Source organism: Pecten maximus, chromosome 8, assembly GCF_902652985.1.
Source record: "Pecten maximus chromosome 8, xPecMax1.1, whole genome shotgun sequence".
Lineage (NCBI taxonomy): Eukaryota > Metazoa > Mollusca > Bivalvia > Pectinida > Pectinidae > Pecten > Pecten maximus.
The window spans coordinates 45,303,034-45,327,670 of NC_047022.1; the positions used below are offsets into that span (position 1 = coordinate 45,303,034).

General features: G+C 36.2%; 1 protein-coding gene across 1 annotated transcript; it reads left to right on the top strand.

Annotated features, from left to right (window-relative positions):
- Positions 1 to 527: 527 nt before the first annotated feature.
- LOC117333667 lies at positions 528 to 24,267 on the top strand. Its single transcript, XM_033893075.1, has 5 exons — positions 528 to 648; positions 20,716 to 20,793; positions 21,395 to 21,997; positions 22,643 to 22,687; positions 23,071 to 24,267. Exons 2-5 carry the CDS (start codon positions 20,739 to 20,741, stop codon positions 23,436 to 23,438), a joined length of 1,071 nt encoding a protein of 356 aa, XP_033748966.1. The 5' UTR covers positions 528 to 648; positions 20,716 to 20,738; the 3' UTR covers positions 23,439 to 24,267.
- Positions 24,268 to 24,637: the final 370 nt, after the last annotated feature.

The window sequence follows — 24,637 nt, forward strand, 5'->3', positions numbered from 1 at the left end:
AAGATGCTATCCGCGAGATATATATTGATGTGTAAATATTCTATTAGAAAGCTAAATTCATGTGTAAAGATGCTATCCACAAGATAAATTCATGTGTAACGGTGTTGTTGGCAAGCTACAATGTATATATATTCATGTGTAACGGTGTTGTTGGCAAGCTATATATATTCATGTGTAACGGTGTTACATTGTATTTGCAAGAAAAATCACATACAAAGGTGTTATTCGGAAGATAGATTCATATGTGAATGTGCTATTTGCTTTGGTGACTATGTAAGATACGTTTATCAATATCATCATTAATATCATTATTATTTGGCAAAGGGGACATCCTTTTATTTTGCCATTATCATTTTTTTAATTAGCCCCTCTGTATCTGAGAAATTTGTTCCATACCATTCTGACATTGGTGACAGTTATGTCTCAGAAGTGTGACGATTTATGACCCGGGTCTGTCAAGTGTGTCAGCAGGGTCGATCTGTCACATGTGGAATACACTACAGCGCTGACAATCTATGATAGGTGATCATGGACAACATAGTTATCATAATTACCGGCCACAGGTAAAAACCACGCAGGTGTGTGTAATGAGCGGGAGATAGCGGACATATGGATTGCATAACTTGGATAATTTAACACCGAAAATCGGTAAGAACGTTTTTTTGTATGAATTTGATCAATTTATAAACTCAGCGATATGTGTTCAAAGAAGTGATCATTCGTAGTAACTGCTTATTCATACCGATATTGGAGTTTAATTTACCTTTGTTTCTAGATTTTTCCCCCTTAGATTTATATCAATTTTGTAGATAAATTGGTTTGTGTGTATGTTTTGAGATACTCTTCTCGTATGTGGTACCACAGCTCATAGATGAAATTCAAGTGTCAGTGTTTTACAAATAATGGAATTTCCACTATTCCGTGCCATTTTCACATCGTATAAACATTGCATTTTATTAACATAGAAACTATAGAAAATGCCCTCATTACTGTGGCTAAAGCCAAAGTTGTTTTTTTTGCGTCGCATCTTTTGTGTATTGCGTTCATTGTCTTGCGTTTTTTGTTGTGCCGCAATTTTTTGTTTGTGCCGCATTTCGTGTTTATGTGTCACATTCTCTGATTGTATCGATCCCGAAAGCATTGTTAGCGATATAATGATAATTGCAGGCAATAAATGTGGTTTTGTGTAACATTTCTACTGTGTCGATGATGTAACAATACTTCCACTCGGATAATTACTATGTGATATTTGGCATTCTCTCGGAGAATGGTTGCGTGTTATTAAACAATGGTTACGCGCGTGTACGTAATACATTTCAACAAACACTGTACGTGAAACACTCAATAACACCATAAGTCATTTTGCGAATCTAAGCAATGTTTCATAATGTGATTTTTGACGTTTTATTTTCATATATATATATCCTTGTATGTGTTGATGATTCCGAATATCACATCGTAAAAAAAGACTTTGATTTATAAAACACTGGGCCAAATTCCACAAATCCCATCAGCTGTACAATCCCACACCTAACATCAGCTGTACTATCCCACACCTAACATCAGCTGTACTATCCCACACCTAACATCAGCTGTACAATCCCACACCTAACATCAGCTGTACTATCCCACACCTAACATCAGCTGTACTATCCCACACCTAACATCAGCTGTACTATCCCACACCTAACATCAGCTGTACTATCCCACACCTAACATCAGCTGTACTATCCCACACCTAACACCAGCTGTACTATCCCACACCTAACACCAGCTGTACTATCCCACACCTAACATCAGCTGTACTATCCCACACCTAACACCGGCTGTACTATCCCACACCTAACACCAGCTGTACAACCCCACACCTAACATCAGCTGTACTATCCCACACCTAACATCAGCTGTACTATCCCACACCTAACATCAGCTGTACTATCCCACACCTAACATCAGCTGTACTATCCCACACCTAACATCAGCTGTACAACCCCACACCTAACATCAACTGTACTATCCCACACCTAACATCAGCTGTACTATCTCACACCTAACATCAGCTGTACTATCCCACACCTAACATCAGCTGTACAACCCCACACCTAACATAAACTGTACTATCCCACACCTAACATCAGCTGTACTATCTCACACCTAACATCAGCTGTACTATCCCACACCTAACATCAGCTGTACTATCCCACACCTAACATCAGCTGTACAATCCCACAAATAACACTAATGGTACATTCCCACAAATTATATCAACTGTACAATCCAGCTTGTTGTCAGAATAAAAACATGGTATTAAAGTCAATAAATATGTACAGAACATATAATTTTGAAAGGTTGGATTATCAATACCCATCGGATATATTTACAGTTTGATGTAAAAAGGGCATTAAAAATATATTAGGATATTAGTTAGATAGATAAACAGTTGTGTATGTATTAGTTAGATAGATAAACAGTTGTGTATGTATTAGTTAGATAGATAAACAGTTGTGTATGTATTAGTTAGATAGATAAACAGTTGTGTATGTATTAGTTAGATAGATAAACAGTTGTGTATGTATTAGTTAGATAGATAAACAGTTGTGTATGTATTAGTTAGATAGATAAACAGTTGTGTATGCATTAGTTAGATAGATAAACAGTTGTGTATGTATTAGTTAGATAAACAGTTGTGTATGTATTAGTTAGTTAGATAAACAGTTGTGTATGTATTAGTTAGTTAGATAAACAGTTGTGTATGTATTAGATAGATAAACAGTTGTGTATGTATTAGTTAGATAGATAAACAGTTGTGTATGTATTAGTTAGATAGATAAACAGTTGTGTATGTATTAGTTAGATAGATAAACAGTTGTGTATGTATTAGTTAGATAGATAAACAGTTGTGTATGTATTAGTTAGATAGATAAACAGTTGTGTATGTATTAGATAGATAAACAGTTGTGTATGTATTAGTTAGATAGATAAACAGTTGTGTATGTACTAGTTAGATAGATAAACAGTTGTGTATATATTAGTTAGATAGATAAACAGTTGTGTATGTATTAGTTAGATAAACAGTTGTGTATGTATTAGTTAGTTAGATAAACAGTTGTGTATGTATTAGTTAGATAGATAAACAGTTGTGTATGTATTAGTTAGATAGATAAACAGTTGTGTATGTATTAGATAGATAAACAGTTGTGTATGTATTAGATAGATAAACAGTTGTGTATGTATTAGTTAGATAGATAAACAGTTGTGTATGTACTAGTTAGATAGATAAACAGTTGTGTATATATTAGTTAGATAGATAAACAGTTGTGTATGTATTAGTTAGATAAACAGTTGTGTATGTATTAGTTAGTTAGATAAACAGTTGTGTATGTATTAGTTAGATAGATAAACAGTTGTGTATGTATTAGTTAGATAGATAAACAGTTGTGTATGTATTAGATAGATAAACAGTTGTGTATGTATTAGTTAGATAGATAAACAGTTGTGTATGTATTAGTTAGATAGATAAACAGTTGTGTATGTATTAGTTAGATAGATAAACAGTTGTGTATGTATTAGTTAGATAGATAAACAGTTGTGTATGTATTAGTTAGATAGATAAACAGTTGTGTATGTATTAGTTAGATAGATAAACAGTTGTGTATGCATTAGTTAGATAGATAAACAGTTGTGTATGTATTAGTTAGATAAACAGTTGTGTATGTATTAGTTAGTTAGATAAACAGTTGTGTATGTATTAGTTAGTTAGATAAACAGTTGTGTATGTATTAGATAGATAAACAGTTGTGTATGTATTAGTTAGATAGATAAACAGTTGTGTATGTATTAGTTAGATAGTAAAACCAGTGTGTATATAATTAGTTAGATATAGATAAACAGTTGTGTAGGTATTAGTTAGATAAACAGTTGATGTATGTATTAGTTTAGTTAGATAAACAGTTGTGTATGTATTACAGTTGAGATAGATACAGTTGGGTGTATGTATTAGTTAGGATAGATAAACAGTTGTGTAATGTATTAGATAGATAAACAGTTGTGTATGTATTAGTTAGATAGATAAACAGTGTTGTGGATGTTATTAGTTAGATAAGATTAAACAGTTGTGTATGTAATTAGTTAGATAAACAGTTTGTGTATGTATTAGTTAGATAGATAAACAGTCTGTGTATGTATTAGTTAGATAGATAAACAGTTGTGTATGTATTAGTTAGATAGATAAACAGTTGTATATATATTAGTTAGATAGATAAACAGTTGTGTATGTATTAGTTAGATAGATAAACAGTTGTGTATGTATTTTAGCGGAAGTTCACAGAGATTCGCAAATTAACTCCATTGTTGTAGAATGAGATAATTTACTTTTATATAATATTAGTATGTACATGTATTGTATCATTTCTAGTCCAGTGAAGTGGATTATTTAATCCTGTACTGGAAATAAACATAACTTTATTACGATTCAATGTCATTGTAAAATCAACGTTCATATAGGGATTGGATGTGTTTGAAAAAAAAACAACCCAAAAAACAAAACATATAGGCCATAAGAAACAGAGTCACTTTTTAAATTTCTATATACGAAAATATGCCAAATTAATGGAACAGCCGGTGATCCCACCGACGCACCATAGTTTATCGTGTTCTTCTACTTTTCAAATTCCAGATATTTTTGTTTTCTTCTTCTTCCGTAGAAAAGAGTGTGTAACATCCCTCCTGGGCACATGTGTAGAAAAGTATACATGTATATATTAACATTTTTGGGGGGCGGGGGTGGGATTTTTTTTATAAAAAAAGTCAACATGTACAATGTAAATGGAGAGGATGGTTGTGAATTATGGAGGCTGGCGTACGTGACTGACTAGTCTGGTTTTGAAAGAAGAGAAAATGTTACTAGCGGCTATGTTGTTGGGTAGATTATTCCAGCTAATGATGCTGCATGGAAAGAATGTGTATTCAAAGAGGTCTGTATGTGATTGTATTTCTTTAAATTGATGTCACCCTCGTGTTCTTCTGTCAGATTGTGTCATAATATGCTCTGTGGGAATAGACACGCGGGAGTGTTTAATTTTGTACAAGAGTGTTAGACGAGGTATCATGTGTCTGGAATCCAGATATTCCAAGTTCAGTGACTTTAACATGTTGTTGATGGTGCCTGTATATATGTCAGTGTAATTGTTGAAGAAACAGCGAGCTGTTTTGTGTTGGATTTATTCAAGTTGGTCTTTGTGTACTTGTTTGTGTGGTCCCAGGCAGGTGATGCATTCACTCTAATTGTGGTCGTACCATTTGGTTGGACTGTTTTAGAGCATGACTTCATAGTATGTCGGAGAAACCTAGTGTCCTATTTGCTTTTGCTGTAATTAAGGTTATGCGTTCCCCCAGTCTCCAGTTTTCGTGTAGTCTTTATCCTAAGTATTTACTATGAGATGTGTTGACTAGTTGGTTATGATGAGTGTGTGTATATTGGTTTTTTTTTTATTAGATGGATAGAAGTACATTTAGAGGGGTTACATTCTATTTGCCATATATTTTCCCAGGATTGTAAGTTGTTCAAGTCTGCTTGAAGTTTTTCTGTATCTGAACAATGAGCAGTCGTCTGCAAAGAGTTTAATATGTGAATTGACCATTTCAGGGAAGTCATTAATGACTGCAAGGAAGAGGGTGGGGCTAAGAATTGATCCTCGAGGAACCCGAGAATCTACAGATACCATAGATTAAGATGTACCATTTAGAATTACTTGTTGTGATCTATCTGAGAGAAAACTTGATATCCACTTTAGTGTGTTTTTACGAATGACATAATAGCTTAATTTGTTGAGGAGTCTTTTGTGAGGAACTTTGTCGGATGCTTTAGAAAAGTCTGATAGAATGAGATCAATTTGGTGGCCTACTGAATAATTTTCTGCAATTTCCGTAGTTACCTAGTTACCTATCGGGTTTCACATGACTTTCCGTAGTTACCCATCGGGTTTCACATGACTTTGTGGAGCGGAGCCCATGCTGGCATTCGGATAGAATATCGTGCTGATCGAAATGACTCCTGATGTTATCAGTAACTATGTGTTCTAGCACCTTGCAACATATTGAGGTAGGAGATATATGCCTATAGTAGATATGATTGCGGCGGTCACCCTTTTTGCGGACAGGGGTTACATTGGCTTCCTTCAGGTCATTTGGGACAGTGCCTGTACTTATAGATAAGTTAAATAGGATGGTGAGAAAGGAGCTATCTCTATTGATAACATTTCGTGTTATGGAGGGAATATTGTCAGGACCACAGGCTTGGTGGGGATTTAATAAGTTAAGGATTTTTCTAACTCCATCGACTGAGCAGATTATTTCTGGTATACTAGGGTATGGGCTGTTAGGCTTACCAAGTATGATCCTGGTATACGGTTTAGTAAAGGCTTTTTAAAACTGATTATTGAGAATATCAGCTTGTAATTTAGGGTCATCGTGAAGGAGTTCATTCGCACCTCGATGTGGAGCCACACCTGTACCTTCAGTTTACTTTTGATGTAGGCCAAACAGCCTTTTTTTTTTGGTTTGTCTATTTACTGTGGACTGATGATGTCTTGATGTATTTACTTTTTCCCCCGTTGAGGTTTAAGGCTTGCGTACTTATCTTTGCCTACTGAGTCTTTCGTTTGGAGATACTTTTTGTGTGCTTTACGCTGTAGACAACATCAAATAGACATAAGCTTTCAATAAGAGGTTGCTCAATGAATCCCCATATCTACATTGTTGTACATTGTTGGAGTTTGACCGCGATCCTTAAAAGAACCTCTGTAAACATAACAATTCAAAACACAATAACGTCAAACTATAAAGAACAAATATGTTTACTATTGTTATCAAGCTTAACCATATGGACAAATATCTACCCAGTTACTGCTGAAAGTACAAGAGCAGATGACGTGGTGTGGAGGATACGTCCTCTATCGACAACACAGACAAATCTAGGTCAAACTCAGGCAATATCTAGGTCAAACTCAGGCAATATCTAGGTCAAACTCGGGAAATATCAAGCTCTCAATATGGGAACAATGACAACATTAGCGATATACTTAGTAGACGTTACTCTGGGAGATACGATTTGGCATCTCATACCTTAGCCAGACCAGGAAAACAGAGTTGTTCTCTACATCAATCAGTCAGTGACACATTGTCTGCTGCAAACATGCCCTACATACAGGTGTCGCGCGGAAATGTTTGAACAGAAATAAGCGATTTACACACGTTTTATGATTGTCATCGTAATCTCACTTCGAAAAATTCAATTTTTCCTACGCGTTATGAATAATCACGATCACACAATATTGTTTGGACTAGCTTTCACACGTTCCTAATGAAAGTATGTCATAATATTGATTAAAAATTCTCACTCACACTTCCTTTTCTCATTAGATTTAAAAGAGAAAAAAATGATGAAAGAGAGGCCTCATGTATGAGGACACCTGCCATTATTCCTGGTGCTGACCCCATGTCTCTCCAACCCTGCAGTCCATTAACTTTTGGTGGGGTAAATAAAACATGTGTTTTGGGAAGAATAAAAAGAAAGTATTTCATCCATTTCTAGTATTTAGACCACATTTATAGCGCTTAATAGACATAGACATGTTTTTATATTTGGCATAAACGAGTCTTAACTACATTTTTATGAAATGAAATATGAACCCAAAAAGTTTCATTTCCTTTTTTATACTTCTATACATGAAACTAATTTGAATAATAAAGGGCTTTTCTCTAAATTAAATTGAACCCCAGCAATTAGTAATGAAGTATTTGCGCCAGAAAAAAATTCTCCCGAATGCAAGACATTGCAAAAAACAATTATACAAAATAAAACGTTTGACACAAAAGCTTAAAGGCCCCATCATTCCTAAGAACAAAGGAATTGCAGTCTACCATAGTAAGGTATTTATACATATACAAAAGACGTACCACTTGACAGACACAACACTGTCTACTATACTGTAGGCCCACCTTACATACCTATATAAATGACGGACTACTGGACAGAAACAACACTGTCTACTATACTGTAGGCCCACCTTACATGCCGATATAAATGATGGACAACTGGACAGACACAACACTGTCTACTATAATGTAGGTCTACCTTACATACCTATATAAATGACGGACTACTGGACAGAAACAACACTGTCTACTATACTGTAGGCCCACCTTACATACCTATATAAATGACGGACAACTGGACAGAAACAACACTGTCTACTATACTGTAGGCCCACCTTACATGCCGATATAAATGATGGACAACTGGACAGACACAACACTGTCTACTATACTGTAGGCCCACCTTATATACCTATATAAATGACGGACAACTGGACAGAAACAACACTGTCTACTATACTGTAGGCCCACCTTACATGCCGATATAAATGATGGACAACTGGACAGACACAACACTGTCTACTATACTGTAGGCCCACCTTACATGCCGATATAAATGATGGACAACTGGACAGACACAACACTGTCTACTATACTGTAGGCCCACCTTACATACCGATATAAATGACGGACAACTGGACAGACACAACACTGTCTACTATACTGTAGGCCCACCTTACATACCTATATAAATGACGGACTACTGGACAGACAACACTGTCTACTATACTGTAGGCCCACCTTACATGCCGATATAAATGCTGGACAACTGGACAGACACAACACTGTCTACTATACTGTAGGCCCACCTTACATACCTATATAAATGATGGACAACTGGACAGACATAACACTGTCTACTATACTGTAGGCCCACCTTACATACCGATATAAATGACGGACTACTGGACAGAAACAACGTTGTCTACTATAATGTAGGCCCACCTTACATACCTATATAAATGACGGACTACTGGACAGAAACAACACTGTCTACTATAATGTAGGTCTACCTTACATACCTATATAAATGTCGGACCACTGGACAGACACAACACTGTCTACTATACTGTAGGCCCACCTTACATACCTATATAAATGATGGACAACTGGACAGACATAACACTGTCTACTATACTGTAGGCCCACCTTACATACCGATATAAATGACGGACTACTGGACAGAAACAACGTTGTCTACTATAATGTAGGCCCACCTTACATACCTATATAAATGACGGACTACTGGACAGAAACAACACTGTCTACTATAATGTAGGCCCACCTTACATACCTATATAAATGACGGAAAACTGGACAGAAACAACACTGTCTACTATAATGTAGGCCCACCTTACATACCTATATAAATGACGGAAAACTGGACAGAAACAACACTGTCTACTATACTGTAGGCCCACCTTACATGCCGATATAAATGACGGAAAACTGGACAGAAACAACGTTGTCTACTATAATGTAGGCCCACCTTACATACCTATATAAATGACGGAAAACTGGACAGAAACAACACTGTCTACTATACTGTAGGTCTACCTTACATACCTATATAAATGTCGGACCACTGGACAGACACAACACTGTCTACTATACTGTAGGCCCACCTTACATACCTATATAAATGTCGGACCACTGGACAGACACAACACTGTCTACTATACTGTAGGTCTACCTTACATACCTATATAAATGACAGACCACTGGACAGAAACAACACTGTCTACTATACTGTAGGCCCACCTTACATACCTATATAAATGATGGACAACTGGACAGACACAACACTGTCTACTATACTGTAGGTCCACCTTACATACCTATATAAATGACGGACTACTGGACAGACAACTCTGTCTACTATACTGTAGGCCCACCTTACATACCTATATAAATGACGGACACCACGACAGACACAACACTGTCTACTATAATGTAGGTCTACCTTACATACCTATATAAATGACGGACTACTGGACAGACACAACACTGTCTACTATAATGTAGGCCCACCTTAAATACCTATATAAATGACGGACTACTGGACAGACACAACACTGTCTACTATACTGTAGGCCCACCTTAAATACCTATATAAATGACGGACCACTGGATAGACAACTCTGTCTACTATACTGTAGGTCTACCTTACATACCTATATAAATGACGGACACCACGACAGACACAACACTGTCTATTATACTGTAGGTCCACCTTACATACCTATATAAATGACGGACCACTGGACAGAAACAACACTTTCTACTATAATGTAGGCCTACCTTACATGCCGATATAAATGCTGGACAACTGGACAGACACAACACTGTCTACTATACTGTAGGCCCACCTTACATACCTATATAAATGATGGACAACTGGACAGACATAACACTGTCTACTATACTGTAGGCCCACCTTACATACCGATATAAATGACGGACTACTGGACAGAAACAACGTTGTCTACTATAATGTAGGCCCACCTTACATACCTATATAAATGACGGACTACTGGACAGAAACAACACTGTCTACTATAATGTAGGTCTACCTTACATACCTATATAAATGTCGGACCACTGGACAGACACAACACTGTCTACTATACTGTAGGCCCACCTTACATACCTATATAAATGATGGACAACTGGACAGACATAACACTGTCTACTATACTGTAGGCCCACCTTACATACCGATATAAATGACGGACTACTGGACAGAAACAACGTTGTCTACTATAATGTAGGCCCACCTTACATACCTATATAAATGACGGACTACTGGACAGAAACAACACTGTCTACTATAATGTAGGCCCACCTTACATACCTATATAAATGACGGAAAACTGGACAGAAACAACACTGTCTACTATAATGTAGGCCCACCTTACATACCTATATAAATGACGGAAAACTGGACAGAAACAACACTGTCTACTATACTGTAGGCCCACCTTACATGCCGATATAAATGACGGAAAACTGGACAGAAACAACGTTGTCTACTATAATGTAGGCCCACCTTACATACCTATATAAATGACGGAAAACTGGACAGAAACAACACTGTCTACTATACTGTAGGTCTACCTTACATACCTATATAAATGTCGGACCACTGGACAGACACAACACTGTCTACTATACTGTAGGCCCACCTTACATACCTATATAAATGTCGGACCACTGGACAGACACAACACTGTCTACTATACTGTAGGTCTACCTTACATACCTATATAAATGACAGACCACTGGACAGACACAACACTGTCTACTATAATGTAGGTCCACCTTACATACCTATATAAATGACAGACCACTGGACAGAAACAACACTGTCTACTATACTGTAGGCCCACCTTACATACCTATATAAATGATGGACAACTGGACAGACACAACACGGTCTACTATACTGTAGGTCCACCTTACATACCTATATAAATGACGGACTACTGGACAGACAACTCTGTCTACTATACTGTAGGCCCACCTTACATACCTATATAAATGACGGACACCACGACAGACACAACACTGTCTACTATAATGTAGGTCTACCTTACATACCTATATAAATGACGGACTACTGGACAGACACAACACTGTCTACTATAATGTAGGTCTACCTTACATACCTATATAAATGACGGACTACTGGACAGACACAACACTGTCTACTATACTGTAGGCCCACCTTAAATACCTATATAAATGACGGACCACTGGATAGACAACTCTGTCTACTATACTGTAGGTCTACCTTACATACCTATATAAATGACGGACACCACGACAGACACAACACTGTCTATTATACTGTAGGTCCACCTTACATACCTATATAAATGACGGACCACTGGACAGAAACAACACTTTCTACTATAATGTAGGCCTACCTTACGTACCTATATAAATGTCGGACCACTGGACAGACACAACACTGTCTACTATAATGTAGGCCCACCTTACATACCTATATACATGACGGAAAACTGGACAGAAACAACACAGTCTACCATAGTAAGGTATTTATACATAATTATAAAAGACGTACCACTGGACAGACACAACACTGTCTACTATACTGTAGGCCCACCTTACATACCGATATAAATGACGGACAACTGGACAGACACAACACTGTCTACTATACTGTAGGCCCACCTTACATACCGATATAAATGACGGACAACTGGACAGACACAACACTGTCTACTATAATGTAGGTCTACCATACATACCTATATAAATGACGGACAACACGACAGAAACAACACTGTCTACTATAATGTAGGTCTACCTTACGTACCGATATAAATGACGGACTACTGGACAGAAACAACGTTGTCTACTATAATGTAGGCCCACCTTACATACCTATATAAATGTCGGAAAACTGGACAGAAACAACACTGTCTACTATACTGTAGGTCTACCTTAAATACCTATATAAATGACGGACCACTGGACAGACAACACTGTCTACTATAATGTAGGTCTACCATACATACCTATATAAATGACGGACAACACGACAGAAACAACGTTGTCTACTATAATGTAGGCCCACCTTACATACCGATATAAATGACGGACAACTGGACAGACACAACACTGTCTACTATAATGTAGGTCTACCATACATACCTATATAAATGACGGACAACACGACAGAAACAACACTGTCTACTATAATGTAGGTCTACCTTACGTACCGATATAAATGACGGACTACTGGACAGAAACAACGTTGTCTACTATAATGTAGGCCCACCTTACATACCTATATAAATGACGGACTACTGGACAGACACAGCACTGTCTACTATAATGTAGGTCTACCTTACATACCTATATAAATGACGGACAACTGGACAGAAACAACACTGTCTACTATAATATAGGTCTACCTTCCATACCGATATAAATGACGGACAACTGGACAGAAACAACACTGTCTACTATACTGTAGGCCCACCTTACATACCTATATTGATGATTGACAACTGGACAGACACAACACTGTCTAATATAATGTAGGCCTACCGTACATACCTATATAAATGATGGACAACTGGACAGACAACACTGTCTACTATAATGTAGGCCTACCTTACATACCTATATAAATGATGGACAACTGGACAGACAACACTGTCTACTATAATGTAGGCCTACCTTACATACCTATATAAATGACGGACTACTGGACAGACAACACTGTCTACTATACTGTAGGTCCACCTTACATACCTATATAAATGACGGACAACTGGACAGAGACAGAACGACGAGTTTCTGAAAATAACTCGCTGTTAACATTAACAATTTACAATACATTTTCCACATATTAAGACCTAATTACTGTAGATGTCCATTTATAATGTTTTTCCCCTGAACTACTTTCCCTTACTAAAACAAATACACCTACATAACTTCAGTCATTTTAGGACTTTTTATTCACAAGCCTATTAACTTTAATGTATAAATCCACTGTCCTCGCCGTACGCGTTATTTATTACTTATTTCAAATTGCAAACAACAACAATTAGTTTCCTACATTAATGAATTCCATATATGTGTGCTTATATGTTAGAGTGGATAGGCCACGATCTACCATTTTTAAAGTAATGCCTTTTTTGTATGTTCCAGTAGAGTGTTTGTTGTCCTGTTTGTTACATCGCAAATCAATTGAAAACAATGTTTTCTGTCTTGTACCTGGCGGTTCTTCCGTGCAAGTTTGACGCTACAACAAAAATGTTTTTCTGGAGGTCACCACCATCCCCGGGGGTCACCAATTCAAATATATCCTGGTTTTAGGTCCATCTACATTTTGTATGGAGCAAACGGTTATAAACTCAATAAGACTATATATCGCTACTTTTCCAAAATAAAAGAAAGAACTTCATCAATTCTTAGTATATATTATAACTAACTGAACATTTTACCGAACACCTAAGAACATTACATGACAAAAGTTCTTTTTGTTAAAATTTTCCCGGAGTAGCGGCCTTTTTACAGTTTATAACTATTCTTCTATTTAGATGACCCTTAACATACAGCGATATTTAAAAAAAAAAAAAAGAAAAAACTTTTTCAGTAGGAGTGTATATTTTTGATTTTCTAAATATCAAGAATCTACTCTTTGTTCTTGTACATAGAAAGTGCATATGTTATTTACGAAGGAAAACAGCTACAAATTTAAGAAACACATTTTCTTCAGTGAGTTGGTTCAGGTAAAACACCAGCTGATTGGCTGATTTAGTTGTGGTTGTCCTTTAGGACAGGGTTCATTATCATATCAAAACAAACACCAAACAATACTGTAGACTGTCGAATGATCTTATTTTCTAATGAGTGTGATTTTCCTAATTATGACTGCAAATATGAAGCTATATATTGCACAAAAAATATACATATATTCAATAGGAAAAATGTTCGTTTTTTTACGGAAGTAATACACCAGCTTCCTTTCTTTTACACTAATAGTTTTTTTTTGATATTATCTAACACATTTGTTGAGCTATAGTTAACATGTACTTTAACAGGCTGATGAGGAATCAATTACGAACTATTGTTATTTTCATATTGTTTTAATTAATTGTTAATTGCTCTATTGTTCCCCTCATCATCAAAGTTCTAGTCAGGTAAATACAGTTTTAAGTTATTGAAATATTGACACAATGAGGTCAGCACATGATCGATTAACTAATAAATCACACAGTTAAAAGTTTCACCATTACTCCTACATCAAAGCATACGTCAATCAAAGTGTCGATCAAATTCTAACCAGAATCTGTTGCTTAAAAACCAAATACTTTTTCTATTAATCAACCAATGACAAATGAACACAGGGTTCGACATTTAACATTAAACAAAGTAACAATGTGGAATACATACAGTATCACTTAACATTGGATAAAATAAAAATGTGCAATACATACAGTATCACTTAACATTGAACAAAGTAACAATGTGGAATACATACAGTATCACTTAACATTGGATAAAGTAACAATGTGGAATACATACAGTATCACTTAACATTGGATAAAGTACAATGTGGAATACATACAGTATCACTTAACATTAAACAAAGTACAATGTGGAATACATACAGTATCACTTAACATTGAACAAAGTAACAATGTGGAATACATACGGTATCACTTAACATTGAACAAAGTACCAATGTGGAATACATACAGTATCACTTATCATTGGATAAAGTAACAATGTGGAATACATAAAGTATCACTTATCATTGGATAAAGTAACAATGTTGAATACATACAGTATCACTTAACATTGGATAAAGTAACAATGTGGAATACATACAGTATCACTTAACATTGGATAAAGTAACAATGTGGAATACATACAGTATCACTTAACATTAAACAAAGTACAATGTGGAATACATACAGTATCACTTAACATTGGATAAAGTAACAATGTGGAATACATACAGTATCACTTATCATTGGATAAAGTAACAATGTGGAATACATACAGTATCACTTAACATTGGATAAAGTAACAATGTGGAATACATAAAGTATCACTTATCATTGGATAAAGTAACAATGTGCAATACATACAGTATCACTTAACATTCAACAAAGTAACAATGTGGCCACAATACATACAGTATCACTTAACATTGAATAAAGTAACAATATGGAATACATACAGTTTCACTTAACATTGAACAAAGTAACAATGTGGAATTCATACAGTTTCACTTAACATTGAACAAAGTAACAATGTAGAATACATACAGTATCACTTAACATTAAACAAAGTACAATGTGGAATACATACAGTATCACTTATCATTGGATAAAGTATTAATGTGGAATACATACAGTATCACTTAACATTGAACAAAGTACAATGTGTAATACATACAGTATCACTTAACATTAAACAAAGTACAATGTGGAATACATACAGTATCACTTAACATTGGATAAAGTAACAATGTAGAATACATACAGTATCACTTAACATTGGATAAAGTAACAATGTGGAATACATACAGTATCACTTAACATTGGATAAAGTAACAATGTAGAATACATACAGTATCACTTAACATTGGATAAAGTACAATGTGGAATACATACAGTATCACTTAACATTGGATAAAGTAACAATGTAGAATACATACAGTATCACTTAACATTGGATAAAGTAACAATGTGGAATACATAAAGTATCACTTAACATTGGATAAAGTAACAATGTGGAAAACATACAGTATCACTTAACATTGGATAAAGTAACAATGTAGAATACATACAGTATCACTTAACATTGGATAAAGTAACAATGTGGAATACATACAGTATCATTTAACATTGAACAAATTTCAAATACAATCTCATTATGGAAATTGAATATTAGATATTTATAGTATTATAAGCACTTTTCAAAGCAAACTTAAAGCTAGATAAAGTAGAGCCAAAATGATTGTGCTATTTATTGCTTTTTTGTTTATCTATATCATGTCCTTAAAATTATGTACTTTTTTTTATTAACTATAGAGCTATTAACTTGGGAGACTATCATTTACGATAACAGTAGCAAATTGAGTGTTTGCATAATATAAGATTTCGCTAAAACATCTACAATTTAACCTGAAGAATTCACATTAAAAGATACGACCACATGGGTCATTCAAATGTCACCAACTGGCCACAAGTCGCGCCAATCCTCATAGATAACACATTAATAATCAATACAGATTGGGGCAGTAATACGGTATTACAAGGTTTGGGTCACCTGATGGCCGTACACATAACGTCCAGCCATTCATCACACCAATGGCTGACCCTAGTGGACCGTAGTGGCCGGAATTGACCATAGCTGTAGGCTATAACAACGTCATTGTTTCACTCACAATGGTAATATGACCAATGTGGTGGAGTTACTGGACAGCGCTGTGTATACACCTCAAGGTGTGTATGGGCAGTTTCCCTCACCAAGGAACACTTCCATTAACCCTGAATGTCAGCTTTATCTGGTATTATAAACATCGATGATTAAAGTTGATGAATTTTCGTTATGACAAAATTCAAAAGTTTGTAATGGTATGATCATTAAATTGGTATACTGAAACTGGAATTGCGTTCAAAATCTGCAATAATTTCATATTCTTCGACATACATGTGTATATGCAGATCGCGATAATTATTTGAGCTAAAAATAAATTTGAAACAACCAGATAAATGGCTTGAATAATGGTATTTCCTGTAACCTTAAACATTCATTTATAAACGGCAGAATCTTTTTTTTTTTCTGCACGACGGGACACTTACAATATAATGCTAGTAAAGTTAATGGAGAAGACTGGTGCCTGTGAAGAGGCATTAAAACAAAGTGTTTTTGTTTATTTGAAATGCATTCCTTGTTGTTATGAGCAGAAAATTAATTATGCAAATTGACACCACTGAAACTTATAAGTTCTAAATGGCTATTAATGAACGTCAGCTTACGTCAATATGACGTTAACGCTACAAATAGGATAGATATCACTTGGCTGTCACGTGATCTCGGTCAGAGAGCAGTCACAAAGTATTTGTTAATGTGTAGCAAGACACATAGTGCATTAAATACCTTTCTTTAGAATTTCAGAGTTGGATATGCTGTTTCCAAAACAAATTTAACTGCATATTATGACTGTTTTATCCAAGAACTCGTAAGAGATGACAGGTCTTTTGTTGTTGAATAGCAGGCAACACAGAAAACCTAATCTTATCAGCGGAGAATTGGGAGAACAGTCAAGAGAACATCAGAACACAAATTAAAATATAATCGAAATGTTTCTATTCTTATGAGCAAATAATGACAGATCGCAATGAAAATTTGCGAAGAGACTGACTGAGGTACGGTAATAAAATGATCGTATAGCTGTGTGGTATCCCGGTGAAATCTTAGGTTAGGATATTATATATACAAACTGTATGTGGGTCTCTTGGGGAGGATTGGGGTAGGGTTATTATATGTGGTGTCTCCAGGGAAAAGTTAAGAGTAGGGCCATTACATGTGGTGTCTCCTGGGGAAGGATTGGGGTAGAGTCATTATATGTGTTGTCTCTTGGGGATGATTAGGTTTTAGTCATATAACTGATCTCCTGGGGAAGGATTGGGGTAGGGTCATTATATGTGTGGTCTCCTGGGGAAGGATTGGGGTAGGGTCATTATATGTGTGGTCTCCTGGGGAAAGATTGGGGTAGAGTTATTATATGTGGTGTCTCCTGGGGAAGGATTGGGGTAGGGTAATTATATGTGGTGTCTCCTTGGTAAGGATTGGGGTAGAGTCATTATATGTGGTGTCTCCTGGGGAAGGATTGGGGTAGGGTTATTACATGTGGTGTCTCCTTGGTAAGGATTGGGGTAGAGTCATTATATGTGGTGTCTCCTGGGGAAGGATTGGGATAGGGTTATTATATGTGTTGTCTCTTGGGGATGATTAGGTTTTAGTCATATAACTGATCTCCTGGGGAAGGATTGGGGTAGGGTCATTATATGTGTGTTCTCTTGGGGAAGGATTGGGGTAGGGTCATTATATGTGTGGTCTCCTGGGGAAGGATTGGGGTAGGGTCATTATATGTGTGGTCTCCTGGGGAAGGATTGGGGTAGAGTTATTATATGTGGTGTCTCCTGGGGAAGGATTGGGGTAGGGTAATTATATGTGGTGTCTCCTGGGGAAGGATTGGGGTAGGGTTATTATATGTGGTGTCTCCTGGGGAAGGATTGGGGTAGAGTTATTATATGTAGTGTCTCCTGGGGAAGGATTGGGGTAGGGTTATTATATGTGGTGTCTCCTGGGGAAGGATTGGGGTAGGGTTATTATATGTGTGGTCTCCTGGGGAAGGATTGGGGTAGGGTTATTATATGCGGTATCTCCTGGGGAAGGATTGGGGTAGGGTCATTATATGTGGTGTCTCCTGGGGAAGGATTGGGGTAGGGTAATTATATGTGGTGTCTCCTGGGGAAGGATTGGGGTAGGGTTATTATATGTGGTGTCTCCTGGGGAAGGATTGGGGTAGAGTTATTATATGTAGTGTCTCCTGGGGAAGGATTGGGGTAGGGTTATTATATGTGGTGTCTCCTGGGGAAGGATTGGGGTAGGGTTATTATATGTGTGGTCTCCTGGGGAAGGATTGGGGTAGGGTTATTATATGTGGTATCTCCTGGGGAAGGATTGGGGTAGGGTCATTATATGTGGTGTCTCCTGGGGAAGGATTGGGGTAGGGTCATTATATGTGGTGTCTCCTGGGGAAGGATTTGGGTAGGGTTATTATATGTGTGGTCTCCTGGGGAAGGATTGGGGTAGGGTCATTATATGTGGTGTCTTCCGGGGAAGGATTGGGGTAGAGTCATTATATGTGTGGTCTCCTGGGAAAGGATTGGGGTAGAGTCATTATATATGGTGTCTTCCGGGGAAGGATTGGGGTAGGGTTATAATATGTGTGGTCTCCTGGGGAAGGATTTGGGTAGGGTTATTATATATGGAGTCTTCTGGGGAAGGATTGGGGTAGGGTTATTACATGTGGTGTCTCCTTGGTAAGGATTGGGGTAGAGTCATTATATGTGGTGTCTCCTGGGGAAGGATTGGGGTAGGGTTATTACATGTGGTGTCTCCTTGGTAAGGATTGGGGTAGAGTCATTATATGTGGTGTTTCCTGGGGAAAGATTGGGTTAGGGTCGTTATATGTGTGGTGTCCTGGGGAAGGAATGGGGTAGATTCATTATATGTGGTGTCTCCTGGGGAAGGATTGGGGTAGGGTTATTACATGTGGTGTCTCCTTGGTAAGGATTGGGGTAGAGTCATTATATGTGGTGTTTCCTGGGGAAAGATTGGGTTAGGGTCGTTATATGTGTGGTCTCCTGGGGAAGGAATGGGGTAGGGTCATTATATGTAGTGTCTCCTGGGGAAGGATAGGGGTAGGGTTATTATATGTGGTGTCTTCTGAGGGAGGATTGGGGTAGGGTCATTATATGTGTTGTCTCTTGGGGATGATAAGGTTTTAGTCATATAAGGGGTCTCCAGGGGAAGGATTAGCTAGGGACATTTTATGAATCGTTACAAAAGAAAAAGAAAAAGCAGAAACATTACGAAAATTTAATTTCAGTTTTATACACAAAAAAGTGGCGTTGTGGTTTCATTCCAGAACATGACATTGAAACAATTAAGCAAAATATTTTTGTCGACATAATCGTAATAACTGACCAATTTACAGCAAATTAAAGAAGGTCATGAACATTGAAGATTTGTTTGTCTCAGTGGATAACTAGTACGGCTACAATACTGTAATTATGTCTGAACTCAGTAAACAGAATGTTCTTATATAACGTAATTATGTCTGAACTCAGTAAACAGAATGTTCTTATATAACGTAATTAGGTCCGAACTCAGTAAACAGAATGATGTTCTTATATAACGTAATTAATCGTAACAGCTGTCGGTTATGGGTAATGTGTCAATGTTTATTGTTTTTTTAGTCTCGGCTTCCTGTCTGGACAGACAATAATTAAAAATGACTTTTGTGTAGCATTAGCGTCTGTGGCACGCCAGTGATTAATTTTAATTGCTTTAGTTTTGTTGGTGTCTTAGGTCCGTATTGAGTCGCAACAGCGGTATATGTCATTGCCTGCAATTTAGATCATCAGTTTATTTGCAATAAAAAAATTGTTGTTTTCTTAGTGCAATTTTATCGTTTGAACTTTCCTATTGCAGAGAAACAAACCTGCCAGTTAAATATGGGGAGCGCCATTGTATTGATTGTGGTTCTGTCGATGTATACGTTGCAATCAGGTAAGCCAATAATTTATAACCGAATATCGTTTCACCTTGATACAAGACGAACTTATATATTAATTTATTAACTTTGTTTTGTGGTCTTCTAGTTTAGTTTGTTATTCAAACACAATTACAATTAATCCGAATGTAAGTATTCCGCGTTAATACGTGAACATTTACAGTTAAATGTGTACAAGCATTGACATCAATAGTGTTTATTTGGCTACGACTATTTAATAAAAATTTTGATTGCATATCATTGTTTTTACATTAATGTCCTATCCGCAAAGAAGGGTATTCGTCATCTTTCAGCATTATAATATTTTTCTTACATTATTTTCTCTTTTTATAGCGAAACTCAATATGGCGTTTACGATTGACTGACTACCCCATAGCGTATATGATGTCATGTAATGATGTTTTGCACAACATAAATATGTATTTTGATTTCCACTGAAATGGTGTTAACGTATCCTATTGAATGAAAATTCCACGCCGTATATGATGTCATTAAATGATGTTTTATTTTTCATTTCCAGTAAAATGATGTTTACTATTTACTGTGTTCCACAGTGTACATAATATCATGTAGTTATGTTCTTATTTTCAATTTCAGCAAAATGCGATTGTACTGGAAAAGCAGACATCATTTTTGCGGTTCCAGGAAATCTCGATATTCCCGGAGAGGAATTTTTTCCATTTGAGCGGTTTTTAGTGATGTTAGTGGACCATTTCGTTTTGAGAGCTGACAACATAAATGTCGGTCTTGTTCTTTATGGAAACGAACCGATTGCGGTATCGTATCCTCAACCATTTAGAGACCAGGCGGCCACTAACGCCAGGATAACGCTGATGTCACAGCGAAGTTTATACGTAAACAAAATGTATGGGAAATCTGACGTCACAGGCGCCCTGACACTAATGCGGCACATGTTCCAAAACCCTGCTGGCTTCCCATTGGTCATGCCCAGACCTGGGGTTAAGAAAATAGGAGTCCTATTTACATATGGCCGTATGGACGTTCAGGAAACACAAGCCGCTGTAAACGCGACGTACGGTATTAAAAGTGATAATGTTACGATGTATGTGATTGGTCGGGCTCCGATTGGACCAGAGTTCCTGGAATTCGGATCGGATCCATGCAAACTCTTCTCCATGGCGAGTTTCATCGATGGTCTTCCGAGTCTTCTTCCATACTTAGGGAGCAGTATTTGCACAGGTAAGCGCTTTATATTCAAGTGATTTTAAAAAGCAAAAGCAAGTTATTACTATTCAATTAAATAATTGCAATCCCCTAATTAACTCAATGAAATATGGTTACGAGAAAAAATGAAAAAAATGTTTCCTGATAATGCGTAGGTGGAATTCAGTTTTAAAATATGTTTACATGGAAAAAGGTATTCACCTATTTAATACATTACGGTAAATAATTGTCACATCTTACCAAAAGGTTTTTACTTATCTAATAGATAACCGTACATAATTATCATATCAAACCGAAAGGTAATTATTTATCTCATAAATAACGGTACAATTTATGTAATAAATAACGGTACATAACTGTCACATTTAACCAACAGGTATTTACTTATGTAATAAATAACGGTACATTATTGTCACATCAAACAAAAGGTATTTACTTATCTAAAAAATAACGGTACATTATTGTCACATCAAACAAAAGGTATTTACTTATCTAAAAAATAACGGTACATTATTGTCACATCCAAACGAAAGGTATTTACTCATTGTATTAACCAATGTCTTTTGTTTGAGTTTTAAAGGTTTTGCTATATAATTAGAAGAAAACTTGTTAATTAACCGAACTATTTTACAAGTCTGGTGTGTTTATAATTATTTGCAGCATTACAACCATCCATCAATGTCACAGAACAGAACTGCTTTCCAAGTAAGTTTCCTTTTACTTTTCATTTCCAAAACATTTTCAATTTTTCTGTTTTCATTTTTTTTTTTTAAATATTTCTTTTTTTGCGTTTTTATCGACTGAACAATATATCCTACCAATTGTTTAACAAGCTCTCTTTTCACAAATATAATTAAGGAATCTGATGTTAACATTCCTTTTTACCAGAGACCGACAACTTGATATATGATTACGATATAAACACAATAGTCCACAATAAAAATCTTCGAAATTCCTAAAAAACATCATAAGCTTATCTTGGGTCAGCAAATGATAAAAATTCGATAGTTATCTACATATATATATAAATAAAAAACTATCAAATAAATTGTTAAAGAGAATTTTTAAGTTTACTTTTTCTGTGACAGAGTTCTGGCAGCCTGACCCAAATCCACCTGTGGTGTGCCCAACATTGAACGCCATGTTCCAGGATCCCTATAATTGCGCCTACTACTACAAATGTTTCCAGAACATCCCAATTAGGGAGGCGTGTCCGGACAACATGCTGTTTGACAACAACATAAAGACATGTAACCTGAAGGAGTCAGTCGGGTGCTTCACTCAGGTGCAATGTCCACAGCCTGTAGGTCTGTTTCGTCATCCATTTGACTGCACCAAGTTCGTAAACTGTTTCGACAACATCCCGTATATCCAGAAATGTAACGCTATGTTGTATTTCGATGAGGACGAGAAGAGATGTCGGGACAGAACAATGGTGAATTGTCCTGTCCACTAGAAGCTGATCACGTGATAAGTGATGACCATTCCATGTCAAACAAGTCATATTTCGCCAGTGAAGAACAGTTGCTAGAATGAAGGTTTCACGAGTAAGACTTACCATGTATACGTTGCTATATTATTTTCGCTATATATATCATATGGTAAATATAGTAAATGCCTGTTTAACAGTGTTGACGGACTGATACACCTTGTTACAGAATATGGTTTGTTTATCAGCATATCGTATATACCACGGTACATGTACGAATGTTTATGTATTCCAACATAACTTGTAAGCTGATATAGTATACATATATATAATGGAGATACAATGTAATGTTATTTCTTTAAAGCTGATATATATTCTATTTAGCTGGCTTAGGGGACCAAAACATTTTCAAGCCTTGGTATAACGTGTAGCCCTTAAAATTATTTATTATGAAAAGCTTCATTTTAAGTTGAACATTTTGTTCAAGGTAACACAAAACTGGCTTACCTTCAAAATGCACATCAGACATTATTTCGTAGAGAGTATATTTATAAACCTAAGCACAGCCAAATATTTAGCTGCTGTTTACAACAGTATAAATGTATATTATTTAATGTTATAGATATACATGTAGATATATCGATATATAATTACTTCACCATCACTCCTCATACCAGATCCCTCTCCAGTTTGGTTACTTTAAATCCTTATCTAACAAATGATTGAATTGCTGTAGTAAAACAAACATATCAAAGATCCGGATTCATATAGTCTTTGTCACTCGTTTCCCTTTTTTGTGTATTTCATCAAATTATCCTGCTTTTGTACCAAAATAAGAAATAAACAATAAACGATAGTTACACGTTTTATTTCTGATGACATCGCAAACGTGATATTACGTCTTAACGAGTTACGTGTGAGTATTACATCATTACATCATTGACAAACTAAAATAATGTATATGAATGCCACCAAATAGTATGCCGAACTGAAAAAAAGCAACATAACGTTATGTAAGTTTATCTCCAGGACAGTACTTAATCCTCTTCAGTTGACTCAAAATCATACAATACATGTACATATAAGATACGATTCTTTAAAATGTACAAGTGATAATTTCAGTCATATTGACTGAAGTTCCGTTGAATAAAGATAAAACAGTCCAGATTGATCATTCGGCCCTATAGTTATAAACTATAAATTAGTTCCCCCAACATTAATCTAGT

What these genes read in the sequence shown, in the direction of transcription:
- LOC117333667 (XM_033893075.1), top strand. Translation starts at nt 20,739, where the DNA reads ATGGGGAGCGCCATTGTATTGATTGTGGTTCTGTCGATGTATACGTTG. An exon ending in GATGTATACGTTGCAATCAG is followed by an intron (nt 20,794 to 21,394) that starts GTAAGCCAATAA and finishes TTTCAATTTCAG; the next exon opens with CAAAATGCGATTGTACTGGA. An exon ending in AGGGAGCAGTATTTGCACAG is followed by an intron (nt 21,998 to 22,642) that starts GTAAGCGCTTTA and finishes AATTATTTGCAG; the next exon opens with CATTACAACCATCCATCAAT.